Source organism: Pseudophryne corroboree, chromosome 2, assembly GCF_028390025.1.
Source record: "Pseudophryne corroboree isolate aPseCor3 chromosome 2, aPseCor3.hap2, whole genome shotgun sequence".
Lineage (NCBI taxonomy): Eukaryota > Metazoa > Chordata > Amphibia > Anura > Myobatrachidae > Pseudophryne > Pseudophryne corroboree.
Genome location: NC_086445.1, coordinates 39,309,781 through 39,332,333, shown reverse-complemented (window position 1 = coordinate 39,332,333; position 22,553 = coordinate 39,309,781). Strand labels below are relative to the sequence as shown.

Genomic DNA, 22,553 nt, shown 5'->3' with positions numbered 1-22,553 from the left:
CCACAATGGCTCTGTGTGGAGTTTGTATATTCTCCCTGTACTTGCGTGGGTTTCCTCCGGGTATTCCGGTTTCCTCCCACAATCCAAAAATATATTGGTACTGTAGGTTAATTGGCTCCCTACAAAATTAACCCTAGCGTGAATGTGTGTGTGTACATGTGGTAGGGAATAAAGATTGTAAGCTCCACTGGAGCAGGGACTGATGTGAATGGCCAAATATTCTCTGTACAGCGCTGCGGAATATGTGTGCGCTATATAAATAACTGGTAATAATAATTACAGATATAACCTGAGTGACAGCTCAGCCTCGCCCTGTGTGCAGAATGTGACCTCACTGGTTTCTGAGTGTCACAGACTTTCAGTTTCATTTATCTCTTCTGCTGCAGCGATGGCGTCTGCTGATCTGAGACAGGAGCTGGACTGTTCCATCTGCCTGAGCATTTATACAGATCCTGTAACCCTGACATGTGGCCACAACTTCTGCCGGGTCTGTATTGATCGTGTGCTGGATACACAGGAGGGGTCTGGAGCTTATACCTGTCCTGAATGCAGAACAGAGTGTCAGGAGCGTCCTGCACTGCAGAGGAACATAACGCTGTGTAACATAGTGGGGAGTTTCCTGTCTACTCGGCCAGATCAGGAGGAGACTGGAATCTTCTGCACTTACTGTATTCACTCTCCTGTACCTGCTGCTAAATCCTGTCTGCTGTGTGAGGCTCATCTGTGTGATAATCACCTGAGAGTACACAGCAAGTCACCAGAGCACGTCTTATGTGATCCCACCACTGCCCTGGGGAACAGGAAATGCTCTGTCCATAAGAAGATCCTGGAGTATTACTGCCCTGAGGATGGTGTATGTATCTGTGTGTACTGTTCAGCTGGAGAACATCGGGGACACCAGGTGGAGATTCTTGATGAGGCCTCTGAGAAGAAGAAAGAGAAGCTGAAAAATGTTCTGCAGAAACTGACCATAAAGAAAGTGGATGCTGAGAAGAGAGTGCAGAGTCTGCAGGAGCGCAGGAGAGAAGATCCAGTAAAAGCAGCTGGTATAACAGAGAGAGTCACTGCTCTGTTTAGAGACATCAGGAGACAGCTGGAAGACCTGGAGAGGAGAGTCCTGAGTGAGATCTCCAGACAGGAACAGCGCGTTTCACTCTCAGTCTCTGATCTGATCCAGCAGCTGGAAATAAAGAAGGAGGAGCTGTCCGGGAAGATGCGTCACATTGAGGAGCTGTGTAACATGTCTGATCCAGTGACTGTCTTACAGGAACCAGACACAGGTGACGTGTGTGATACTGCGGTCACAGAGAGACATGATACCCAGGTCCGTGGTGCAAGAGATCTGGATGTGGGTCTCATCTCAGGGAAATTACATATATTATCTAAAATAATAACAGGGATAAATAGAGGGATCTATGTGTCGGAACCTACAGATCTATTCCTAGATGTAGCCACAGCTGGTGATACTATACAGATATCAGGTGACAGGAAGACTGCATCCAGGTCACCAAACCAGAAACGCCCAGTAACACCAGAGAGATTTCAGTGCAATCAGGTAATTAGCACCAGGAGATTCTCCTCAGGGCGACATTACTGGGAGGTGGATGTCAGTAAGTCAGTGAGATGGAGGGTTGGGATGTGTTACCCCAGTATAGGCAGGAGAGGAGATCAGTCATACATTGGAGGTAATAAGAAGTCCTGGTGTCTGTGTAGGTGTAAGTTGGGCTGGTATAGTCAGTACTCGGTGCTACATGACAGAAAAGAGATCTGGTTACCTGACTATATCCCCTGTGATAGAGTGAGGATATACCTGGATTATGAGGCAGGACAGCTGTCATTTTATGCTCTGTGTGACCCCATCATACACTTACACACCTACACTGCCGCCTTCACTCAGCCCCTCCATGCTGCATTATGTGTAGGGGATGGGTGTATAACTATATCAGGGGGAGTCAGGAGCTGGGAGAGATGATAAGAAATCTGCCCAGAGACTGGTGACATCACAGGGGGAGGGGATCTGACTGATGAAACATTTAGCCAATAGTATGATGGTGATTTATGTCTCTCTCACTAATGCTGGGTACACACTGGCCGATAGAACGGCCGATATATCGCTGGCCCGTCAGCCTATGTGTACCAATGTACACATTGGCTGACGCCGTAGTTCACTGACATATGGTGTTGGCCCTGCAGCACACACGATGACCAATAAATCTACAGATATATTGGTGTCTCGTTGTGTGTGTACGGGCGGTACGGAGGATAATCTTCTAGCAGCCGCTAATAGCAGAGGGACCTCCCACCCCCTCGTCATTCCTGCACCCTCCCCAAATGTCGATCACTTCGAATCAGTTAGCATGGAAGAACCACCCTCCCGGCAACTGCAGAGAGGAGTAGCAACCTTGGAAATGTAACTAAACACCCCTCAGCCCCCCCAGTGTGTACCTAAAATAAAATAAAAAAGCTTACAATTTCTGAGCATTTTCAGGGAAAAATGTGCCAGTTAAAAGATTAAAAAGACCCAGATATAGGCCAAGTGGGTGACTGTGGACCCCACTATTTCTGAAGAACACTGCTTTCAGCGTACCAGTTATTCTGTGTATTACGTATTATATTCCTCAGTCCATACAATTACATCATCATATATTGCACAGATACATTGTTTACTCACTGTACATTGCTCATGTTACCATATTTCATTACTGCTTAGATGTGTCGCTGTTATATTCCTAAGGCAAGCTTTCCCCCCCCCGCCCCCCAATTATCCTACACCCACCCTGATGTGTCACTTACCAGCCACACAATACCCCGGCTACCACATATCATCATGGCGGCCATGTGACAACTCCCAGCATCCTGGTGGGAAATCCCCTCTGACCCCAACAATAGAGTGCGACACATCATGAGGTGTAACCTATCACAGTCAGCGTATGTTCCCTCCTTACCCTGTGTTGTGTTATTCTGGTTGTGTGACGGGTATTGTGCTGCTGTGTGTTACTGCTGTACTGTGTACTACATACAACGAAGCATCAATAAATGTCTCATTCTCTCTTTATATTCATTTCTCAGTGTCCTGGGAGGTACAGAAATGTGTGAGTGTGTGGTGGGGGTGTAACATGTGCAGACATCTGACATTATATAACACACAATGCATACTTGCCTACCTGACCCCCTCTATGAGGGAGAAATTCAGGTAGGCAAGTATGACACATTGACACACCATCATACATCAGCCATGTAACTATGCATCTAGTACAGTAAGCAGTGTGTGGCATCTCCTATATATACAGATCTCCTCTATATGTCTCTCTCTCATATTAATCTGTCTCATATCTGTGTATAGTAGCAGACTAGCTGGGCCATGTGGTTCTTATTTGGCGTTCTCAGCGATGTGTATACAGCATGTGACACATGAGCACGATGGTGACATCCGGCTACATGCGGCTGGGCCTACGTACATTTCTATCAGACCCTATAGTATAACGTGGGGACAATAATAATCAGAAGCGTTCCTACACCAGACACCTCCATTACTGACGTTTGGGAGACACCAGTTTGCTTTTCTGCCAGGACACAATTTCCGCTGGTGCTTGAAGTTACTGCTTGGAAGACTTGCTTACTTTGCTTATTTTGTATTTATTTTTTTTATATCCCACCATTATTACCCAATAAAGCTGAAAAATCAAAAGGTCCAAGCTGTAGTTTTTAAATGTAATGACCACTGCTAAAAAAAATAGACAAATTAATGCCTGATCAATAAATATAGTGGGATAGGGAATGAGAATCACCTAAAATGTAAGGTTAGAGTAAAAAAATAAATAAAAGAAAAATCTGTTAATGTTTTTTTTTTAATAGAATTTCCGCAGCAGGACCATTATCGGTGCGGAGCAACACCTCCCTCTGCCGGACAATGGCCCTCATTCCGAGTTGATCGCTCGCTAGCAGTTTTTAGCAGCCGTGCAAATGCATAGTCGCCGCCCACGGGGGGAGTGTATTTTTGCTTTGCAGGAGTGCGAACGCCTGTGCAGCAGAGCGGCTGCAAACACATTTTGTGCAAAACAAGACCAGCCCTGTAGTTACTTATTCTGTGCGATGATTGCTGCGACGAAAATGACACGGTTATGACATCAGATACCCGCCCACGCCTGCGTTTTTCCAAACACTCCCAGAAAACGGTCAGTTGCCACCCAGAAACTCCTATCTCCTGTCAATCTCCCTGCATTCGGCAGTGCGACTGAAAGCGTCGCTAGAACCTGTGCAAAACCATGAATCTCTTTGTACCCGTACGCCGCGCGTGTGCATTGCGGTGCATACGCATGCGCAGATTTGCAGTTTTTTTAAATGATCACTACGCAAAGAACAACGGCAGCTAGCGATCAACTCGGAATGAGGGCCAATGTGTAAACACTCCGCACATTCAGGCAGTCTGCGTCTGAATGTACACTGCTGCCCTCTGCTGGACAAGGAAACACACGACACATGCAGGCAGTTTACGGCTGAATGTGCAGCCAAGGCCCTCATTCTGAGTCGTTCGCTTGGTAAATTTCATCGCATCGCAGCGATTTTCCGCTTAGTGCGCATGCGCAATGTCCGCACTGCGACTGCGCCAAGTAAATTTGCTATGAAGATAGTATTTTTACTCACGGCTTTTTCATCGCTCCGGCGATCGTAGTGTGATTGACAGGAAATGGGTGTTACTGGGCGGAAACTGGCCGTTTTATGGGCGTGTGGGAAAAAACGCTACCGTTTCCGGAAAAAACGCAGGAGTGGCCGGGGAAACGGGGGAGTATCTGGGCGAACGCTGGGTGTGTTTGTGACGTCAAACCAGGAACGACAAGCACTGAACTGATCGCAGATGCCGAGTAAGTCTGAAGCTACTCTGAAACTGCTACGAGGTGTGTAATCGCAATATTGCGAATACATCGTTCGCAATTTTAAGATGCTAAGATACACTCCCAGTAGGCGGCGGCTTAGCGTGAGTAAATCTGCTAAAATCGCCTTGCGAGCGAACAACTCGGAATGAGGGCCCAAGTTAGTTATACATCTGTAGCAGAACTGTGAGAATTTACAGCACAAATAAAGCCATGACCAATAGACAAGGCTACTAATGACTGGTCTTGAGAACACTGAAAGAAGGACTCTTGGAAAACTGGTCTTTGATAACGGGAAATTCACAGAGTTGTGGTAACGTGGAGAGATCAGCTTCTTCGAACTGTGTATTTTACTGAACTTCAATCAGAACATAAAACTTAGTTTATCAGGACTTACAAATGTATCCCATATAAAGCGTAATCATGTTCCATATGTATATGTGGTCTGAATATTACTGACAGTGTATATAAGCCAGCTATGCAGTTGGATGTATATTTAATCTACTTAAGGCTCCCTATTCTGTTCTCATAATCCTTTGTTCATAGGACAGAATTCTGAGAATCAAAGCTTATTTCAGTATTCTATTTTAATAATTTGCTAGGATGTTTGCAATACCTAATAACAATGGTATGGGGGAGTTTGCATATAGGAAGTGGCTCAAACTTACTACGGTACCTGTGGAAGAGGTATGAATACAATACGCAGAGCAGAGGTCGGCAACATGTCCCGGCCACATGTGACGTTATCTAGGTTGTGTAGTTCGAGCGTCAGATGAACTGCCGCATGTCCCAAGCCTGATGTGCAGTGTTCTACTGGTCATGCTTAGTGGCTATACTGCCAAGATACGTCCACATCATCCTAGCAGTGTCCATCAATTTCATTACGCTTTGTTTAAAAAACAAACCCAAAAAAGTAACTTTTTTTTTTTTTTTCAAAAATAGTTGCAATTACACAATACAAGCTCCCGGCCTTGTGTTCTGAAATGATCCATAACCATAAATTTCCTCTACTTAAGTATAATAAACATCAACTGTTGGAACATAACCTAAATACTGTAACACTTGTGGTATAAAAAGTGTCTTAAATTGGGGGGGCTTGGGGGGCGTGGCCTGGCAAGCTGTGAAGAGGACGTGCGGTGTCTGTGCTCTCCCGCTTCAACACCTAAATTGTGCACCCAGCCTAAGCTTTTGGGCATCTCCCTGACGCTACACATCTCCTGTGGTGTGCCTGTCTGCCCCTGCATCGGGTGACCTGGTGTCGCGGAGCCGGGGGACACGGACAGCTGTCACTGCAGGTTGCGGCCTAGTCACTCGCTGGGAGCCGGGACCTGACGTGATCGCTGTGGTCGAGCGGCGGGATCCGAGGCGCGGACGCCGCCACAGTTGCCCGCAGCCGGCTTTGATCGCTCACTCGGAGCCTGCGGGTGAAGCGCTGTGCTGCGGCTGCCCGTGACCCGACCTTCAGGGGCCACCGCTACGGCTGAGGACGGGTCCCGTCGGAGCTGTGCGGGCGGCGCACCTCCTCCTCTCCCTGCGGCTGAATCTATCTGTTGCCCTGGTGACCAGCAGGGGCTCCCGCTGATTCGGAGGCCGGGGAACACCTCAGCCTGCTCTGCACGGAGCTAGGAGTTGTATGCTCAGGAAATACGCTCCGGATACGATCTTCTCTGCTAGGGTCTGGTGGAGAGGTGAGACCCTTTCTGCTATTATAAATTTACCCCCCCCCCCCATGCTAAATTCTGCCCCTGCTGCTGTAATAACCCCTGAAGGGGCTGTACACCACCAAGGCCCCCACTATTATTACTACAAGGCGCCTGTTAACACCGCCGCCGCACACACACCTGGAACAGCCAAAGCATTGGCGCAGCTCCCAAACTGTTCCCCTGCTGAGGGACCCTCCGCACTCCAGCTGCACTGGGGACCCTGTGGGTGCCTATCCTGGGACAAGACACATGAAGGCTGCACAACCTTCTGCACTCAGCCTACCTGGAATACAGTGAATGCCAGTTGCTGCCACAGCGGCCATTTTATCTCTCTATTTACACTCCTGCTCCACAGAGGCCTGTGACAGGAATTCAAAGCCTCCATCTTGCAGCCTGGCAACTGGCCGGAATAAAGTCTAAGCTACACTACATCACACTTTCCTCGCCCCAGCAGGATTGCAAAACCTGCCCGCACTACTGCCCGTAGCTGAGATAGCCATAAAAATGCTTTAATACTTACCATGTGTACCTGGGCCACAGGATGAGAGATTGGGCTACGACTTACCCCAGCTGCAGGGATAGCACCTGAAAGAGTTATGGCTCCATTGTTGTGACGCCCAGATACATGTATCCTCGAATCACTCTCAAGATGATTTAATACATTATAATAAAATACTATGCGTGCCATAATGAAGTAGCTGGACCTTATATGTAATATTCCTTGGCACCTTCCTTCCAACTTCGCTGTTGGTGTACCTGAGGCTGACATATTTGTCCCCCTATGGCGGCCGCTGCTGCTGTCGACCTGCTCTACACTAACTGAAGCCTGAAATAAATTACAATTCGGACCTCGGTTAATCTCTACGAACCTGCTGCGGCTCCCTCCTCCACCCCTCGAGCTACCTAAAGCCTGAAACGCTTGCTTTCCCATACCCATAGGAGCCCGGGGTGGAGCTGTAGGTCAGCAGCTCGACCTGCCTGCGCAGCTCGCCTACTATACAATCTACGGACTGTGTCCCTTCTTCAATCATTTTTTCTTCCCTTTTTTGTTCTTTTTTCTCCCCCACTCCCTCTTTTATACATTCCATTATGTCCAAAAACAAGAAAGTAACGCAAGCCCCGTCTAACTTTTTTGGCTCAAAATCTAAGGGCACGCAGAACCCCAACATGACCGCAGGCTCTCCTCCTTCTCCGTGCTCCTCAGAAGCGGGTATTGATCCCCAGATCCAGGCGGTAATGTCGAGCCTACTGGAGGGAGTGCAGTCCGCATTCAAACAGGAACTTTCTAACGCTATCGCAGAATTTAAATCGGACCCGACAGCTCTCGGCAACCGAACGGATGCATTGGAAACAAAGACTGATGATCTCTGCCGCTCCCAACACCGCCTCGACAGAGAGCTCATTAGGTTGCACGAGGAAATGGAGACTCTCAAAGAGCGACAGGAGGACCAGGAAAATCACTCGCGTAGAAATAACTTACAATTACGCAATGTTCCAGAATCGGTCCTCGGCCCATCGTTGCCGTCATTCCTGAGAGAATTCTTCATACACCTCGTACCAGATCTCACAGCCGAAGAGTGTCTATGTGATAGGGCTCATAGAGCACTCCGTGCAAAACCGTCCCCCGCACAACCACCCAGGGACGTCATTGTCCGTTTGCACTATTTCCGCTCAAAAGAGAAAATCCTGTCTTCTGTCCGGGACTCCCCAGAGATCCTGTTTAAGGGTATGCAGTTACAGATATTTGAGGATCTGGCTCCCTCCACCATCCAAAACGACGGGACCTCAAATCGGTCACCCGGGTCCTGCGACAGCACCAGATTAGATACAGATGGGGATTCCCCTTTCAACTTCACGTCTCAGTCAACAACTCTGTCCACTCTGTCAAGACTTTGGCCCAAGGACAGGAGTTGCTGGCAAAGTTGGACCTTCTCCCAGTATCATCTGCAGCCAACCTGGAGACCTCACCGTCTAAATCGCCACACACTCAACCTCCCCTTCCTGACTGGACAAGAGTGACCCGCCAGCGCACTATGGACGGAGATCCTCCTTGATGTGGGGGGACCCCCGCAGTGGTTTGCCCGCTAAATGTCGGAGCAGCATCTTTATGCCTCGTGATGAGCAATGGTTGCGGAGGATTTGACCTCCGTCCAAAACCCAATGTTGTAACTATTGTCTGTTACTGCTGTTATAGTTAAGTTAAACTAATTTGTACCCCCGTGGTATCCCCCCCTTTTATTTTTTTTTATTTTTTTTTTATTATTATTCCCCCCCTTTTGATTTTTTTGCTTGTGTCTTTATTGCTTGGATGCAGTCCTATTTGTTCTATATTATATCATGTTCTTTATAAATGTAAAGTGGCCACGACCGTTCTCAACTCTTGTGGCCCGGGTAGTTTACCCTTTCTCACATGGTACCTCAGTTACCCCCCTACAATCCCTTCCTGATGTATACATTGCTACTTATACTGTTTTCTTTGCTTGCGGTCCCCGAATGGGACCCACGACCTCAGGGATTTTTGCCCGTTTGGGTTTTCTCTTCTCTACGTTCTTCCTCTCCTCCTTTTTCTTGTGGCTTCTGTTTGACCTTTCTACTCCTTCTCTTTCCCTGCCCCGAGGGGTGGCCTCCCCCTGACTCAAATAGTCCTTTATTGGATCATGTTCTGCGATATGTCATACCCCCTCCTGTGAAGAGCCATGCCCCTTAAAATCTTCTCAGTCAATGTAAATGGCCTGAACTCCCCTAGGAAGCGTACTGTGTTCCTGAGTACTTGCAGACGAGAGAAAGTCGACATAGCATTCCTTCAGGAAACACATCTCACGGGTCCCCATACTCAACTTAAGGGTAAATGGTTCTTCCAGTCCTACTTTGCCTCGGCAGACTGTAAAAAACGTGGTGTAGCCATTTTAATTCACCGTAATATTCCGTTTATCCACTCCAGGACTGTGACGGACCCAGACGGACGGTTTCTTATGGTGCTGGGTACCCTCTGCTCTGTGGCTCTCACTTTGGTTTCCACTTACGCTCCCAACCAAGACCAATCCCTGTTCTTTGACTCTCTCTCTAAGCGCCTGTCACGAGAAGCACAGGGAAGCATTATCATGGGTGGTGATTTTAATACCATCATTGACCCGTTGTTAGATAGATCCGGCCCTCCACCTCACACTTCCACGATGTCCCTGCCTCGAGCCTCCCGCACTCTCACTGCCACCCTGAAACACCACGGCCTCTGCGACACCTGGCGATCCCAACACCCCCACACCAAAGATTTTACCCATTTCTCTGCCCCACACCAACACTATTCCAGGATCGATATGATCCACATCTCCTCGGCCCTGGTACCACTGATCTTTGATGCGGGTATCACGCCACTGAGTTGGTCGGACCATGCTGGGGTCTACCTTCTCATAGATATATACCGTTCACCTCGCAGGAAATATAAATGGCGTCTAGACGATTCGCTTTTGCAACACCCTTCTGCACTGGAGGAAATTCGACTAGCAATCACACACTACTTCACCGAAAATATGTCTCCTGATATTTCACTTAGTGTCCTGTGGGAAGCTCACAAGGCCACGATTCGCGGCGCTTTGCTGGCGAAATCGTCAGCAGGAGATCACCTCACTCGAATCTGCAATAGCCAACTTATTAACTAGGCATAAAGCATCCCCCGACGCTTCCCTCCTCTCTCAGATTGACTCCCTCCGGGGACAACTTAATACCCTTCTCTCTAACCATGCAGCACTAATTCCCCGGAAGCTGCAGCAACGTTTCTATGATAAAATGGATAAAATAGACTCCCTACTGGCCAACAAACTACGTCATAAACAAGCGCTGGGCGCAATAGATAAGTTGTACTTGCCACAGAGGGGAACCTATACTTATGACCCTGAAGTGATGACCGAAGATTTCCGCCTGTTTTATAGCTCCCTTTATAACTTGTCTGACCCGCCCCCTCTGCCACCTGACGGGGTTGGAGGAGTACGCTCCTACCTGTCTGATACCCCCCTTCCAGCCCTATCTGACACTCAGTTAGACACCCTTAATAGTCGGATCTCGGAGGAGGAGACAATAGCTGCTATACGCTCCATGCGTTCGTCGGCCGCTCCAGGGCCGGACGGTTTCACAGCCCAGTATTATAAAATGTTTGCGAAAGAGCTAGCCCCACACTTATCCTCTTTATTCGACGATATTCTCGAGGGGGCCGCCTTTCTACCGGAGACGATCCGGGCTGACATAGTGTTAATCCCAAAACCTGATAAAGACCCGACCAGTTGCTCAAATTATAGACCAATCTCACTATTGAATGTCGATCTGAAGATATATGCGAAAATATTGGCCAACCGCCTGGCTCCTCTGATGCCCGAACTGGTCCATCCGGACCAGGTCGGCTTCATTCCGAGACGCCAGGCATCCGACAACACTAGAAGGGCTATAGACTTAATTTACTCTATTCAAAAACGGAAATCCCCCGCCCTCATTTTGGCTCTTGACGCTGAGAAGGCTTTTGACCGCATTTCGTGGTCTTTTGCCTTCGCAGTCCTTGGCAGAATGGGATTCTCTGGAAAATTTCTAGAGCAGATTAAAGCACTCTATCGCTTCCCATCGGCCCAGGTTTTGGTTAACGGTGTTTCATCCGCCAGTTTTGGGATTGCCAACGGCACCAGGCAGGGATGCCCCCTGTCCCTTTTAATTTTCGCACTAGTCATGGAGCCCCTTGCAGCAAAGATTTGTAATAACACCACTATCCATGGAGTATCCACAGGCCTATCCGAAGTCCGAACACAAGATAGCGTTATATGCCGATGATGTCCTGATTTCCCTCACAAATCCAGCCCAGTCCCTCCCCTCTCTATTAACTGAGATCCGTTCATATTCACAATTTTCCGGTTATAAAATTAATGTGAACAAAACAGAGGTCCTTAACTTTCATATCCCGGCAGCTCTCAAACAAGAACTTCAAGCTATCCTTCCTTGTAACTGGTATACAAAGAAAATCAAGTACCTCGGTGTGTACTTGACCCATCATCATCTTTTCCAAGCAAATTGCCCCCGCTTATTGCAGAAAGTCAAAGATGACTTGCTGGAATGGTCCAGCTACTTTATCTCATGGATAGGCAGAATAAATTCTGTCAAGATGAGTGTGCTCCCCCGACTTCTGTATTTGTTTCAGACTCTCCCGATTTATGTTCCTACCTATGTTTTCAAGACCCTGCAAAGCCAATCCTTCTTTTATATCTGGAATCGTAAGCGCCCCCGCGTTAGGCTTAAATTGCTTCAGCGCCCCTCCAGAGGTGGGGGGCTGGGTATCCCGGACTTTAGGAAATACTTTTATGCTGCGTAACTCTTTCAATGTGCACAATGGTGCAACGAGGGTGGGACGTGGAAGGTTTGGGTGGGGATTGAGACTGAGGAGATGGGTCTAGCTACACAATCCTCCCTACTGTGGCTCCGCCGGAACCAGCGCCCCCGTACGGTCCTCTCACATCCAGTGGTAAGTCGCTCATTAGCGATATGGGACCTGACAAACAGACGGTTCGCTTTGGCCCCGTCCCTGTTAATTCCATTATTCCACAACCCAGCCTTCCCCCCGGGTACGTGTAGAACCTCGTATACATCATGGCGCTTGAGCGGTATGCTATATGTTAATGACATCACCTCCAACGCTACCTTCCCACAATTTGCAGATATTCGAGAAGGATCAGTAATCCCTTCTTCAGACTTTTTTCGTTATCTGCAAATCAGACATTTTCATTCCACCATCACCACTACCCTTCTCCACAGACAATTATCCCCCTTTGAATATATTAGCTGGAAACGCACTAATACTAGAGGCCTCATCTCAGATATTTATGCTTTACTTAGCGACCACCCCACGTCGTCCCGGGCCCCCCACGAGCTAGCATGGGAAAAGGAGTTGGGACTCGCTATAGACAACGAAGATTGGGTGGATATCTGGGATAATGCGGCCTCCAGTTCCATATGTGTAAGAATTAAAGAAAACATCTACAAACTACTCTATCGCTGGTATTATGTCCCCTCCCGTCTACACACTATGTTTCCCGACACCTCGGATAGATGCTGGAGAGGCTGTACGGACGTTGGCTCGTTCTTGCACATATGGTGGACCTGCCCAAAAAATGTTAAGATTTGGGGTGAGCTCATCACCTTGCTCTCGCACTTATGTGACACTCCCATTCCTCCCAACCCCCAATACTTTCTGCTCCCCATGTCCTTCCCCACCCTACCAGACAACAAAACAAGCTATTTCGGCATGTAGTTCGGCAATGACATGCCAAATAGCCACGGACTGGAGGAGCCCGACTCCCTCCCCAATACCGGTGATAATCTCCCGAATTTGGTACGTACTCAAAATGGAATATATGACAGCTGTTATCCGTAACACCTTGAAACAATTTGATAAAATCTGGTCCCCATGGCTAATCTTACAACAGGCCCCTTCCCCCATTTGTAACTTGACACCATCCATCGCAGCTCTATTTATCTTTTATCTCTGTAGGCCACCCCTCCACCCCCCTTTTTCTACTCCCCTACTCTCCTCTTTGATTGGATTTGTTCCAACTCCTCTATCCCTCCGATTCCTTCTACTCTCTCTCTGAGTATTACTTTCCTCTCATTTCCTCCGTTAGCTCTCTTTGACGGACGGCCACTCCGTTGCTGAGAGTTACCCTCCTCAATTCCCTTAACGTTCATAAAAAATAAAAAAAAAGGGATCCACTCAGTTGATGTTACAAAGCAACTGTAGTTACATTTGTCCTTCGAATACCCAGTACGCTTGGATGTTCTGTTATTAATGTAACAATTTTGTGATCCTTCTAATAAAATGTGTTTAAAAAAAAAAAAGTGTCTTAAATTACATAACAGAACTGCAAAAATATAAAACAAAATAAGAAATGTAAAATGACTAATCATTCACCTCTGTATGTCTGCCCCTCCCCTTTAGAATGTAAGCTCTCACGAGCAGGGCCCTCTTCCCTCATGTGTTTATCCTTTGTCTTACTTTAATAATCTTCAGCTGCACCACATCCATCAGTCTTCTGCCACCTGATGCTTATTCCAGTGTCATCTGCTGATGCAGCTATGTTTATTTACCCTGTACTTGTCCTATACTGTCATCAACTGTAAGGGGCCCTGCTCACTGGCCGACCCGCCGCCGAGCTGCCCGACGGCGGATACGGCCGACGAGCGACCCGGCGGCGGGGGGGGGGGGGCAGTGACGGGGGGAGTGAAGTTTCTTCACTCCCCCCGTCACGCGGCTCCATAGAACTGCAGGCAAATATGGACGAGATCGTCCATATTGGCCTGCATGCACAGCCGACGGGAGACCAGCGATGAACGAGCGCGGGGACGCGCATCGTTCATCGCTGGAGTCTCCACACTGAAAGATATGAACGAGTTCTCGTTCATTTATGAACGAGATCGTTCATATCTTTCAGTATATCGGCCAGTGTGTAGGGCCTATAAGTGGCTGTTTTCCTGTTTGATTATTTGTTATGTACTCTGTAATTGGGCGCTGCGGAACCCTTGTGGCGCCATATAAATAAAGGATAATAATAATAATATAAGTACCAGAGCAAATACTCACACACACAGATCAGCCTCTTGAAGGGTTTGTTTTGCCTTCAAGACACTGACATTTGGGCCAAGAAAACTATTAATATGCGTTTTTATTTTTTCAAGTCTTGCATTACAGCATGTTCAAAGCAAAGCTATATTTTATATGTATATATAGATATAAGGGCTTGTGTAATTATGGTATAATCTGCAGTACTGGACCATTATAACTGCCTTATATTACCCTTGATAAAGCTCCGTTCATTGATTTTAAGACCGATGATGCATTTAATGGAAGGAAACGGTCTCTGCTTCTCAATCCAACTTTACGGATAACAAAAAATAAAGAAAATAAAAAAACCTATTGCTACATACAGAACGGAAATCACAAGACGGCAGCTACAGAAGCGCAGTAGGAGGATTATGTGAAACGCGCTGTGCAGCGGCTTTGTGATTAGTTTCTGGCTCTCATTGGACAGCCTTAGGGGGAGGAGCGGAGCTCTAAATTATAATATGCTAAAGTATTAATAACGATGTCCATTCAAAAACATGAGGGTACATTTTGGGAGAAGTCACAATGAATGGAGGATCATCCCGCAGGGTGGCGATCCTGTGAGTTATCCGCTATAGATCCAGGACTGCTTGAACTCTGTGCTTCAGGTGGGTCAGGGCAGCAGCACTGGACATGTGACCCCTTTGGGGTAATTCCAGAATGAGTGCACCACCGGTTACTCCCATAACTCACTATCGGTATCCTGCAGATAACGCAGAACATACACATTGCAGCTGCTACGCTATCCCCCCGACTGAGCCTGGTCTGCACAGATACAGCAACTGCTATGGGGGCAGTATCACAAGTAATAGTAATTATAGCTTATTATACAAGCTGGGCTGCAGATACAGTGTAGGGTTCAATAACCAGGGTATTAATGTGGATCAGTGCATCATGAAGCAATCTGGCCAATCACAAAGGTTTGAGAGTCAGTTGGTCACACACTAGGAAAGGACGATTACACAGGATTGGTGTGGTTCTGTGGATTGGTTGACCACAATGTGAATTTGGCCGCACATGCTCATTATCACTTCAGAGCCAGACACAGAGGTCACCAGCCGACCTGAGACACACCAACGGATGTCACCAGCCGACCTGAGACACACCAACGGAGGTCACCAGCCGACCTGAGACACACCAGATTCATATTTTAAACTACTTTATTAAAAGTGAAGTTTTAATCAATTTTCTTATGTTCATATTGTAACTTATTCATAGATAACAAGAGTGCGCCCACAAAGAAGTCTTTTTTCTTCTCTCTGCTTTAAGATGTACAGTATTTTATTACTGACTTCTGGGTGCACCACCAGTTCAACCTAATTTGGCATTTTGCCAAGTTATTTAAGATATACTGGTAACGGTATTGTTTGTGATGATCTTATACCTGTGCGGAATCTAATCCAGTTCTCTGGTAATACACCAACAGAGGTCACCAGCCAACCTGAGACACACCAACGGAGGTCACTAGCCAATCTTAGACACACCAACAGAGGTCACCGGCTGATCTGAGACACACCAACAGAGGTAACCAGCCGACCTGAGACACACCAACGGAGGTCACCGGACGATCTGAGACACACCAACAGAGGTCACCAGCCAACCTGTGACACACCAACGGAGGTCACTAGCCAATCTTAGACACACCAACAGAGGTCACCGGATGATCTGAGACACACCAACAGAGGTCACCAGCCAACCTGAGACACACCAACGGAGGTCACTAGCCAATCTTAGACACACCAACAGAGGTCACCGACCGATCTGAGACACACCAACAGAGGTCACCAGCCGACCTGAGACACACCAACGGAGGTCACCAGCCGACCTGAGACACACCAACGGAGGTCACCAGCCGATCTGAGACACACCAACGGAGGTCACTGGCCGACCTGAGACACACCAAGGCAGGCAGCACAATTATTGCAATGTACTAGCTGCCACCTATTAGCCCTCCAACAGATAAGAAAACAGTCCATGTTTTAAGGATATCCATGCTTGGGCACAGGTGACTGATTTAGTACATCAGTCACTGTGATGTAACTATCCGTACTCAACCATGGCTATCCCTAATACCTGGGCTGTTCTGGGGGGATCGGTATGAAATACCTCCAATCAAAATTCCGACGTTCAAAATCCCGACACCAATTGACCGATGGTCAAAATCCTGACATGCATTTTTTTTTTTGTGTGAATGTCGACATAAGTCAACATGGACACCATATAAAGTGTACCACGTCCCCTCGCACGCTCGGCACACTATTATATTCCCCCTCCAGGTCCACTGGGATGGTAAAGTATGAACAAGTCGGTTTCAAGTAGAAAAATCATGAAAAACTCATGTCGGTATTTTGACCTGTCTGCATTTTACATGTCGGTATTTTGACCTTGTCGGTATTTTAAATGTTGGTATTTTATCCATGTTGGGATTTTGACCTTGTCGGGATTTTGACCATCGGTCAATTGGTGTCGGGATTTTGAACGTCGGGATTCTGATTGGAGGTAAACTGACTGCATCCCGTTCTGGGGCCTTGAGGCCGTCGGTAAAACTGGTGTTGGCACATCTGCAGAAAGTTCCAATTTCGCAATTTCGTCTTTATTATAGATACAACCATAGGATACACAACACACACATGTCGGACGACGCAGATTTGTATGCTTTAGTGTCAGTGAAGCAGACAGTGCAAAAACATGATCCGAACCATTGTATATATAAAATGTGCAAAGTTGTGAAATAAAATATAGTGCACACGTTTCTATAAGCTGACAGATATTAATACTAGTACATTGCAAAAATTTTGCTCAGCGTATACGTGTACCTGGGGTCCAGTGGTGCACGCAGAGGGGGTTCCGAGTACCTGGAACACCACCCCCCCACCCCCCCCCATGACCCGAATTTTATATTTTAGAAACAGAGACAGCTGTGTCTCCGTTTCAGCAAAAGCCGCTATACGTGATCGCAATCGCGGGGCCCGCATGCCTGCACATGCTCAACCACAGCAGCTCCCTCCTTCCTCTTAGTGGCGCCTGTCTCCTCTGCCATGTTACAGGCTGTTTTTACAAAATGACAGGAGCTGGTTGGTTGGTACTTTATCTCGGTCCACTTTATCGCCATCCAAGGCTTAGGCCCTCATTCCGAGCTGATCGCTCGCTAGCTACTTTTAGCAGCTGTGCAAATGGATAGTCGCCGCACACGGGGGAGTGTATTTTCGCTTTGCAAGTGTGCGAACGCATGTGCAGCCGAGCTCTGCAAAAACAGTTTGTGCAGTTTCTGAGTAGCTCTGGACTTACTCAGCGCTTGCGATCACTTCAGTTTTTTTGGTGCTGGAATTGATGTCAGACACCTGCCCTGCAAACGCTCCAACATGCCTGCATTTTCCCTACCATTCCCAGAAAACGGTCAGTTGCCACCCACAAACGCCCTCTTCCTGTCAATCTCCTTGCGATCGGCTGTGCGAATGGATTCTTCGCTAGATCCATTACACAGCAACAATGCTCTTTGTACCCATACGACGCACATGCGCATTGCAGCACGTGCACATGCGCAGTTTTGCCATGAGTACCCACTCCCCTCCCCTCTCGGCACCACTAGCAGCACTTAAAGTCATAAGTGCCGACGCAGAGATGAACGCTAGCCAGTACTGCAGATATATTTTGCATGTTTTACACGTGTGCAGAGCCGGCGCTACCCGCTCAGCAAGGGTATGCAATGCAGGGAGGCGCTGAGGTGAAGAGGCGCTCTCCCTGCTCTGCTACCCTGCTGCTGCCGGCAGCCGCTGTGCCTGTCAGACTGGATGACAGGTAGCGGTGCTGGCTGCGGGTAGCACGGCTCCACCCCTCTTCCTCCCCAGTGAGACTGCAGCAGGCAGCGCGCACTGTGCAGACTCACCCCCTCTCACAGCTACGCTGCCGCCGCCGCCGACCTTCTACGCGCCGAATTGTATTGGGGGCGTGGCCTAATCGCTGGAGGTGTGGTCACGCCCCCTTATGGGAAAAGCTTACAAAAATTAATAAATTGTTTATAGTGCCTGAGGATCCCTGTGCCCCCAGCCCTCAGCCCCTCAGCCAGGGTCATTTCGGTGTGGGAGAGTGAATAGTTTGATCACTCCCCCTCCACCACCTCCCCCGCCTCTACAGGAACAGTGCATGTGCTGGGCTCCCAGGATGAGAGCCGGCTTATGCTGCTGCCTAGTAAAGAGGGATGGTGGTGGGAGTGCGGCAGATCAGGGCTGCTCCATAAGTCCACCCCCACCCCCCCTCGGCATCACTACCGACATCCTACAGCCGTTGCTGCTGAAGTAACAGAGCCTGCAAGAAACCGGAGGCGGAGAAGGAAGAGGAGGAGCAGCGCCTGATCCGGGACCTCCTGCAGGTAACGGGGCCGCACTCTGGAAGGATTGAGGGCTGTACTTGGCATAGGGGGTTATTCAGAGATGAACGCAGATGGATGCATAGGCAGCCAGATCTGCATTCATCTCTGCACATGCTGAGGGCCGCCCAGCATGTGTGGCGCCGCCTCCCGATGCATCCGAAATTTGATTGAGAACGCATCTGATCTAAGGTTGACCCCTGGCCGTGCAGCCTGGTCAGCAGCCATTTTTTGGGGGGAGCGGCTGCGTGTGACGTCCCGGCCTGCCCCCATTTTTCCAGCATCACCCCAGCAACAACTTAACTCCACTACCCTGTCGCCTATCAATCACTTTGTGGTCGCATCCATTGGGGAAGTGACCACAATGTGTGTGGCCTCATGCCCACTGTGCATGCACAGTTTGCTGCCACTGGCAAACTGCGCTGAGGGCCGCCATTGCAGTGGGGTCTCAATAACCTTCATAATGTGTATAATGAGCTCTACTCTGGCGTAACGTGTAATAGCGGTTCTCCTGTATGGCATAATGTGACTAACGGACACTACTGTGCGGTGTAATGTGACTTACGGACACTACTGTGCGGTGTAATGTGACTAACGGACACTACTGTGCGGTGTAATGTGACTGATGGACACTACTGTGCGGTGTAATGTGACTGACGGACACTGCTGTGCGGTGTAATGTGACTAACGGACACTACTGTGCGGTGTAATGTTACTAACGGGCACTGCTGTGCGGTGTAATGTGACTAACGGATACTACTGTGCGGTGTAATGTGTCTAACGGACACTACTGTGCGATGTAATGTGTCTAACGGACACTGCTGTGCGGTGTAATGTGACTAACGGACACTACTGTGCGGTGTAATGTGACTAACGGACACTACTGTGCGGTGTAATGTGACTAACGGACACTGCTGTGCGGTGTAATGTGACTAACGGACACTGCTGTGCGGTGTAATGTGACTAACGGGCACTGCTGTGCGGTGTAATGTGACTAACGGGCACTGCTGTGCGGTGTAATGTGACTAACGGACACTACTGTGCGGTGTAATGTGTCTAACGGACACTACTGTGCGGTGTAATGTGACTGACGGACACTGCTGTGCGGTGTAATGTGACTAACGGACACTACTGTGCGGTGTAATGTGTCTAACGGACACTGCTGTGCGGTGTAATGTGACTAACGGACACTACTGTGCGGTGTAATGTGTCTAACGGACACTGCTGTGTGGTGTAATGTGACTAACGGACACTGCTGTGCGGTGTAATGTGACTAACGGACACTACTGTGCGGTGTAATGTGACTAACGGACACTACTGTGCAGTGTAATGTGACCAACGCACACTGCTGTGCGGTGTAATGTGACTGACGGACACTACTGTGCGGTGTAATGTGTCTAACGGACACTACTGTGCGGTGTAATGTGTCTAACGGACACTGCTGTGCTGTGTAATGTGTCTAACGGACACTGCTGTGCTGTGTAATGTGACTAACGGACACGGATGTGCGGTGTAATGTGACTAACGGACACTGCTGTGCGGTGTAATGTGACTAACGGACACTGCTGTGCGGTGTAATGTGACTAACGGGCACTGCTGTGCGGTGTAATGTGACTAACGGGCACTGCTGTGCGGTGTAATGTGACTAACGGACACTACTGTGCGGTGTAATGTGTCTAACGGGCACTGCTGTGCGGTGTAATGTGTCTAACGGACACTGCTGTGTGGTGTAATGTGACTAACGGACACTACTGTGCGGGGTTATGTGACTAACGGACACTACTGTGCGGTGTAATGTGTCTAACGGGCACTGCTGTGCGGTGTAATGTGTCTAACGGACACTGCTGTGTGGTGTAATGTGACTAACGGGCACTGCTGTGCGGTGTAATGTGTCTAACGGACACTGCTGTGTGGTGTAATGTGACTAACGGACACTACTGTGCGGGGTTATGTGACTAACGGACACTGCTGTGTGGTGTAATGTGACTAACGGACACTACTGTGCGGGGTTATGTGAACTGGCACTATTCTGTGGCCCTATACATTTTGCGCGCGCCTTCGGCGCGCACTGTCCCTGTTCTGAGCATGGCCAGAGGAAACTGTTGCCCTGAGGTCTTCAAGATCTACAACTGGCCCTGTCATCGATTATAAATGTGAATAAGGGGCACTGTTATGTGGCGTAATATGAATCAGGGGCACTAAATTTGGGTTAATGTGCATAAGATTGTAATACTGTGTGGCGTAATTTGAATTGTGGGTACCTTTGTGGTCACACTGCTTCCTTGTGTGGCCACACCCCTTTTTGCAGTGCGCGCTATCCCTTTTTTCCGGATGGGAGGGCGCAAATTTATTATTTGCAGAGGGGCGCCAAACACTCTAGCACCGGCCCTGCACGTGTGTACACAATTACTGGAGTCGTAGATCTCTCAGTTGCGCCACCACTTGCAGGTGGAGTGTAACTGGGTGGCAGGCATCTGCTCATAGGTTAAGCTTAGTAAGAGTCAACAGAATTGCAGGATTTATGCAGTTGTGCATGTGCATAAATATAACTGTTTGCAGCTGGGATGTGGTCAATTTACCTACAATCAAAATCCCGACGGTCAAAGTCCTGACAACCGTTGCCCGATGGTCAAAATAATGACAAGATCAAAATCCCGACATGGTCCAAATCTTGACATTTAAAATACCAACAAGGTCAGAATACCGACATTTAAAAATGTTGACTGGTCAAAAAAGTCGAAATGAGTTTTTCATGATTTTTTTTATTGAAAACGACTTGTTCATACTTAACCATACCAGTGGACATGGAGGGGGAATATAATAGTGTGCCAAGCGCAGGGAGGCACCGTACCCAAAGCATGGGGAGTGCAGCGAGCGCAGCGAGGGAACTCGGTACACTTATACGGTGTCCATGTCGACACACAATAAACAATTAAAACATAATGTCGACTTTTTGACATGTCGACATTTTAAATGTCTGTATTTTGACCATCGGTCAGTTGTTGTCGGATTGTGACCTTTGGGATTTTGATTGTAGGTATTTCATACTAAACCCCTGCAGATGTATTGTTTACACCAAGGGTACGGCTTAGGGAGGCCAATCCCGGGATCGGGATCGGCGGGATCCCGGGATTTGGGGACAAAAATGCCGGGATTTGAATCCCGGGATTGGGGCCTTCAATCCCGGGATTCACGTGCGCATGCGCACTACTGATTCTTGATCGGGCAGCGCCGCTGAGCACTAGCGCTCGGCTCAGCCTCAGACGCTGCCCTGCTGTGTGCGGCGTGACGTCAGCGAGGTCACGATGCACAGCCCCTTCAGCCATGGCCGCTCCTTCCACAGCATCCGCCCTCCAATGTGCCTGCCTGCCAGCCAGCCCTCCTGCCCGCCCTGCTGCCTGCCTCTGGACCTCAGTGACCTCTCTACTCCATAGTGAGTATTATATATATATATATATATATATAATTAATTAATGCTGCAGCACTCTGAGTCTTTTAAACATCAAAGGTGTATTGGAAGAATCACATCATGATTTTTTAAGTACACCTGTGATGTTTAAACGACTCAGAGTGCTGCAGCATTCATTTATCCCATTGCTTCCATCACTTTATTCCCTGAAACAGAGTGCCAGGCTGTATGTACCATAATATATATATATATATATATATATATATATATATATATATATAATACATACACAGTACAATCCCGGGATTGAGCATTTTTCAATCCCGATCCCCGGGATTGGAAAAACGGCCCGGGATTGGCCTCCCTAGTACGGCTGGTCCATGGGGGTAATTCTGAGTTGATCGCAGCTTCAAGCTTGTTAGCAGAGCCGGCCCTAACAAATATGATGCCCTAGGCAAGATTTTGGCTGGTGCCCCCCTAGCACCACTGCTAGTTCCACCTCTGACCCTACACCCCTTTCCCAGCACCATCGGCCCCTCACCCATAGCAGTTCTTTTTTTTTTTCCTACCTACCCTC

The 22,553-nt window shown here is 48.3% G+C and overlaps 1 protein-coding gene across 1 annotated transcript; it reads left to right on the top strand.

Annotated features, from left to right (window-relative positions):
• The first annotated feature begins 332 nt into the window (after window positions 1-332).
• Window positions 333-3,057, top strand: LOC134996511 (E3 ubiquitin/ISG15 ligase TRIM25-like). Its single transcript, XM_063951195.1, has one exon. It carries the CDS (start codon window positions 389-391, stop codon window positions 1,970-1,972), a length of 1,584 nt encoding a protein of 527 aa, XP_063807265.1. The 5' UTR covers window positions 333-388; the 3' UTR covers window positions 1,973-3,057.
• Window positions 3,058-22,553: the final 19,496 nt, after the last annotated feature.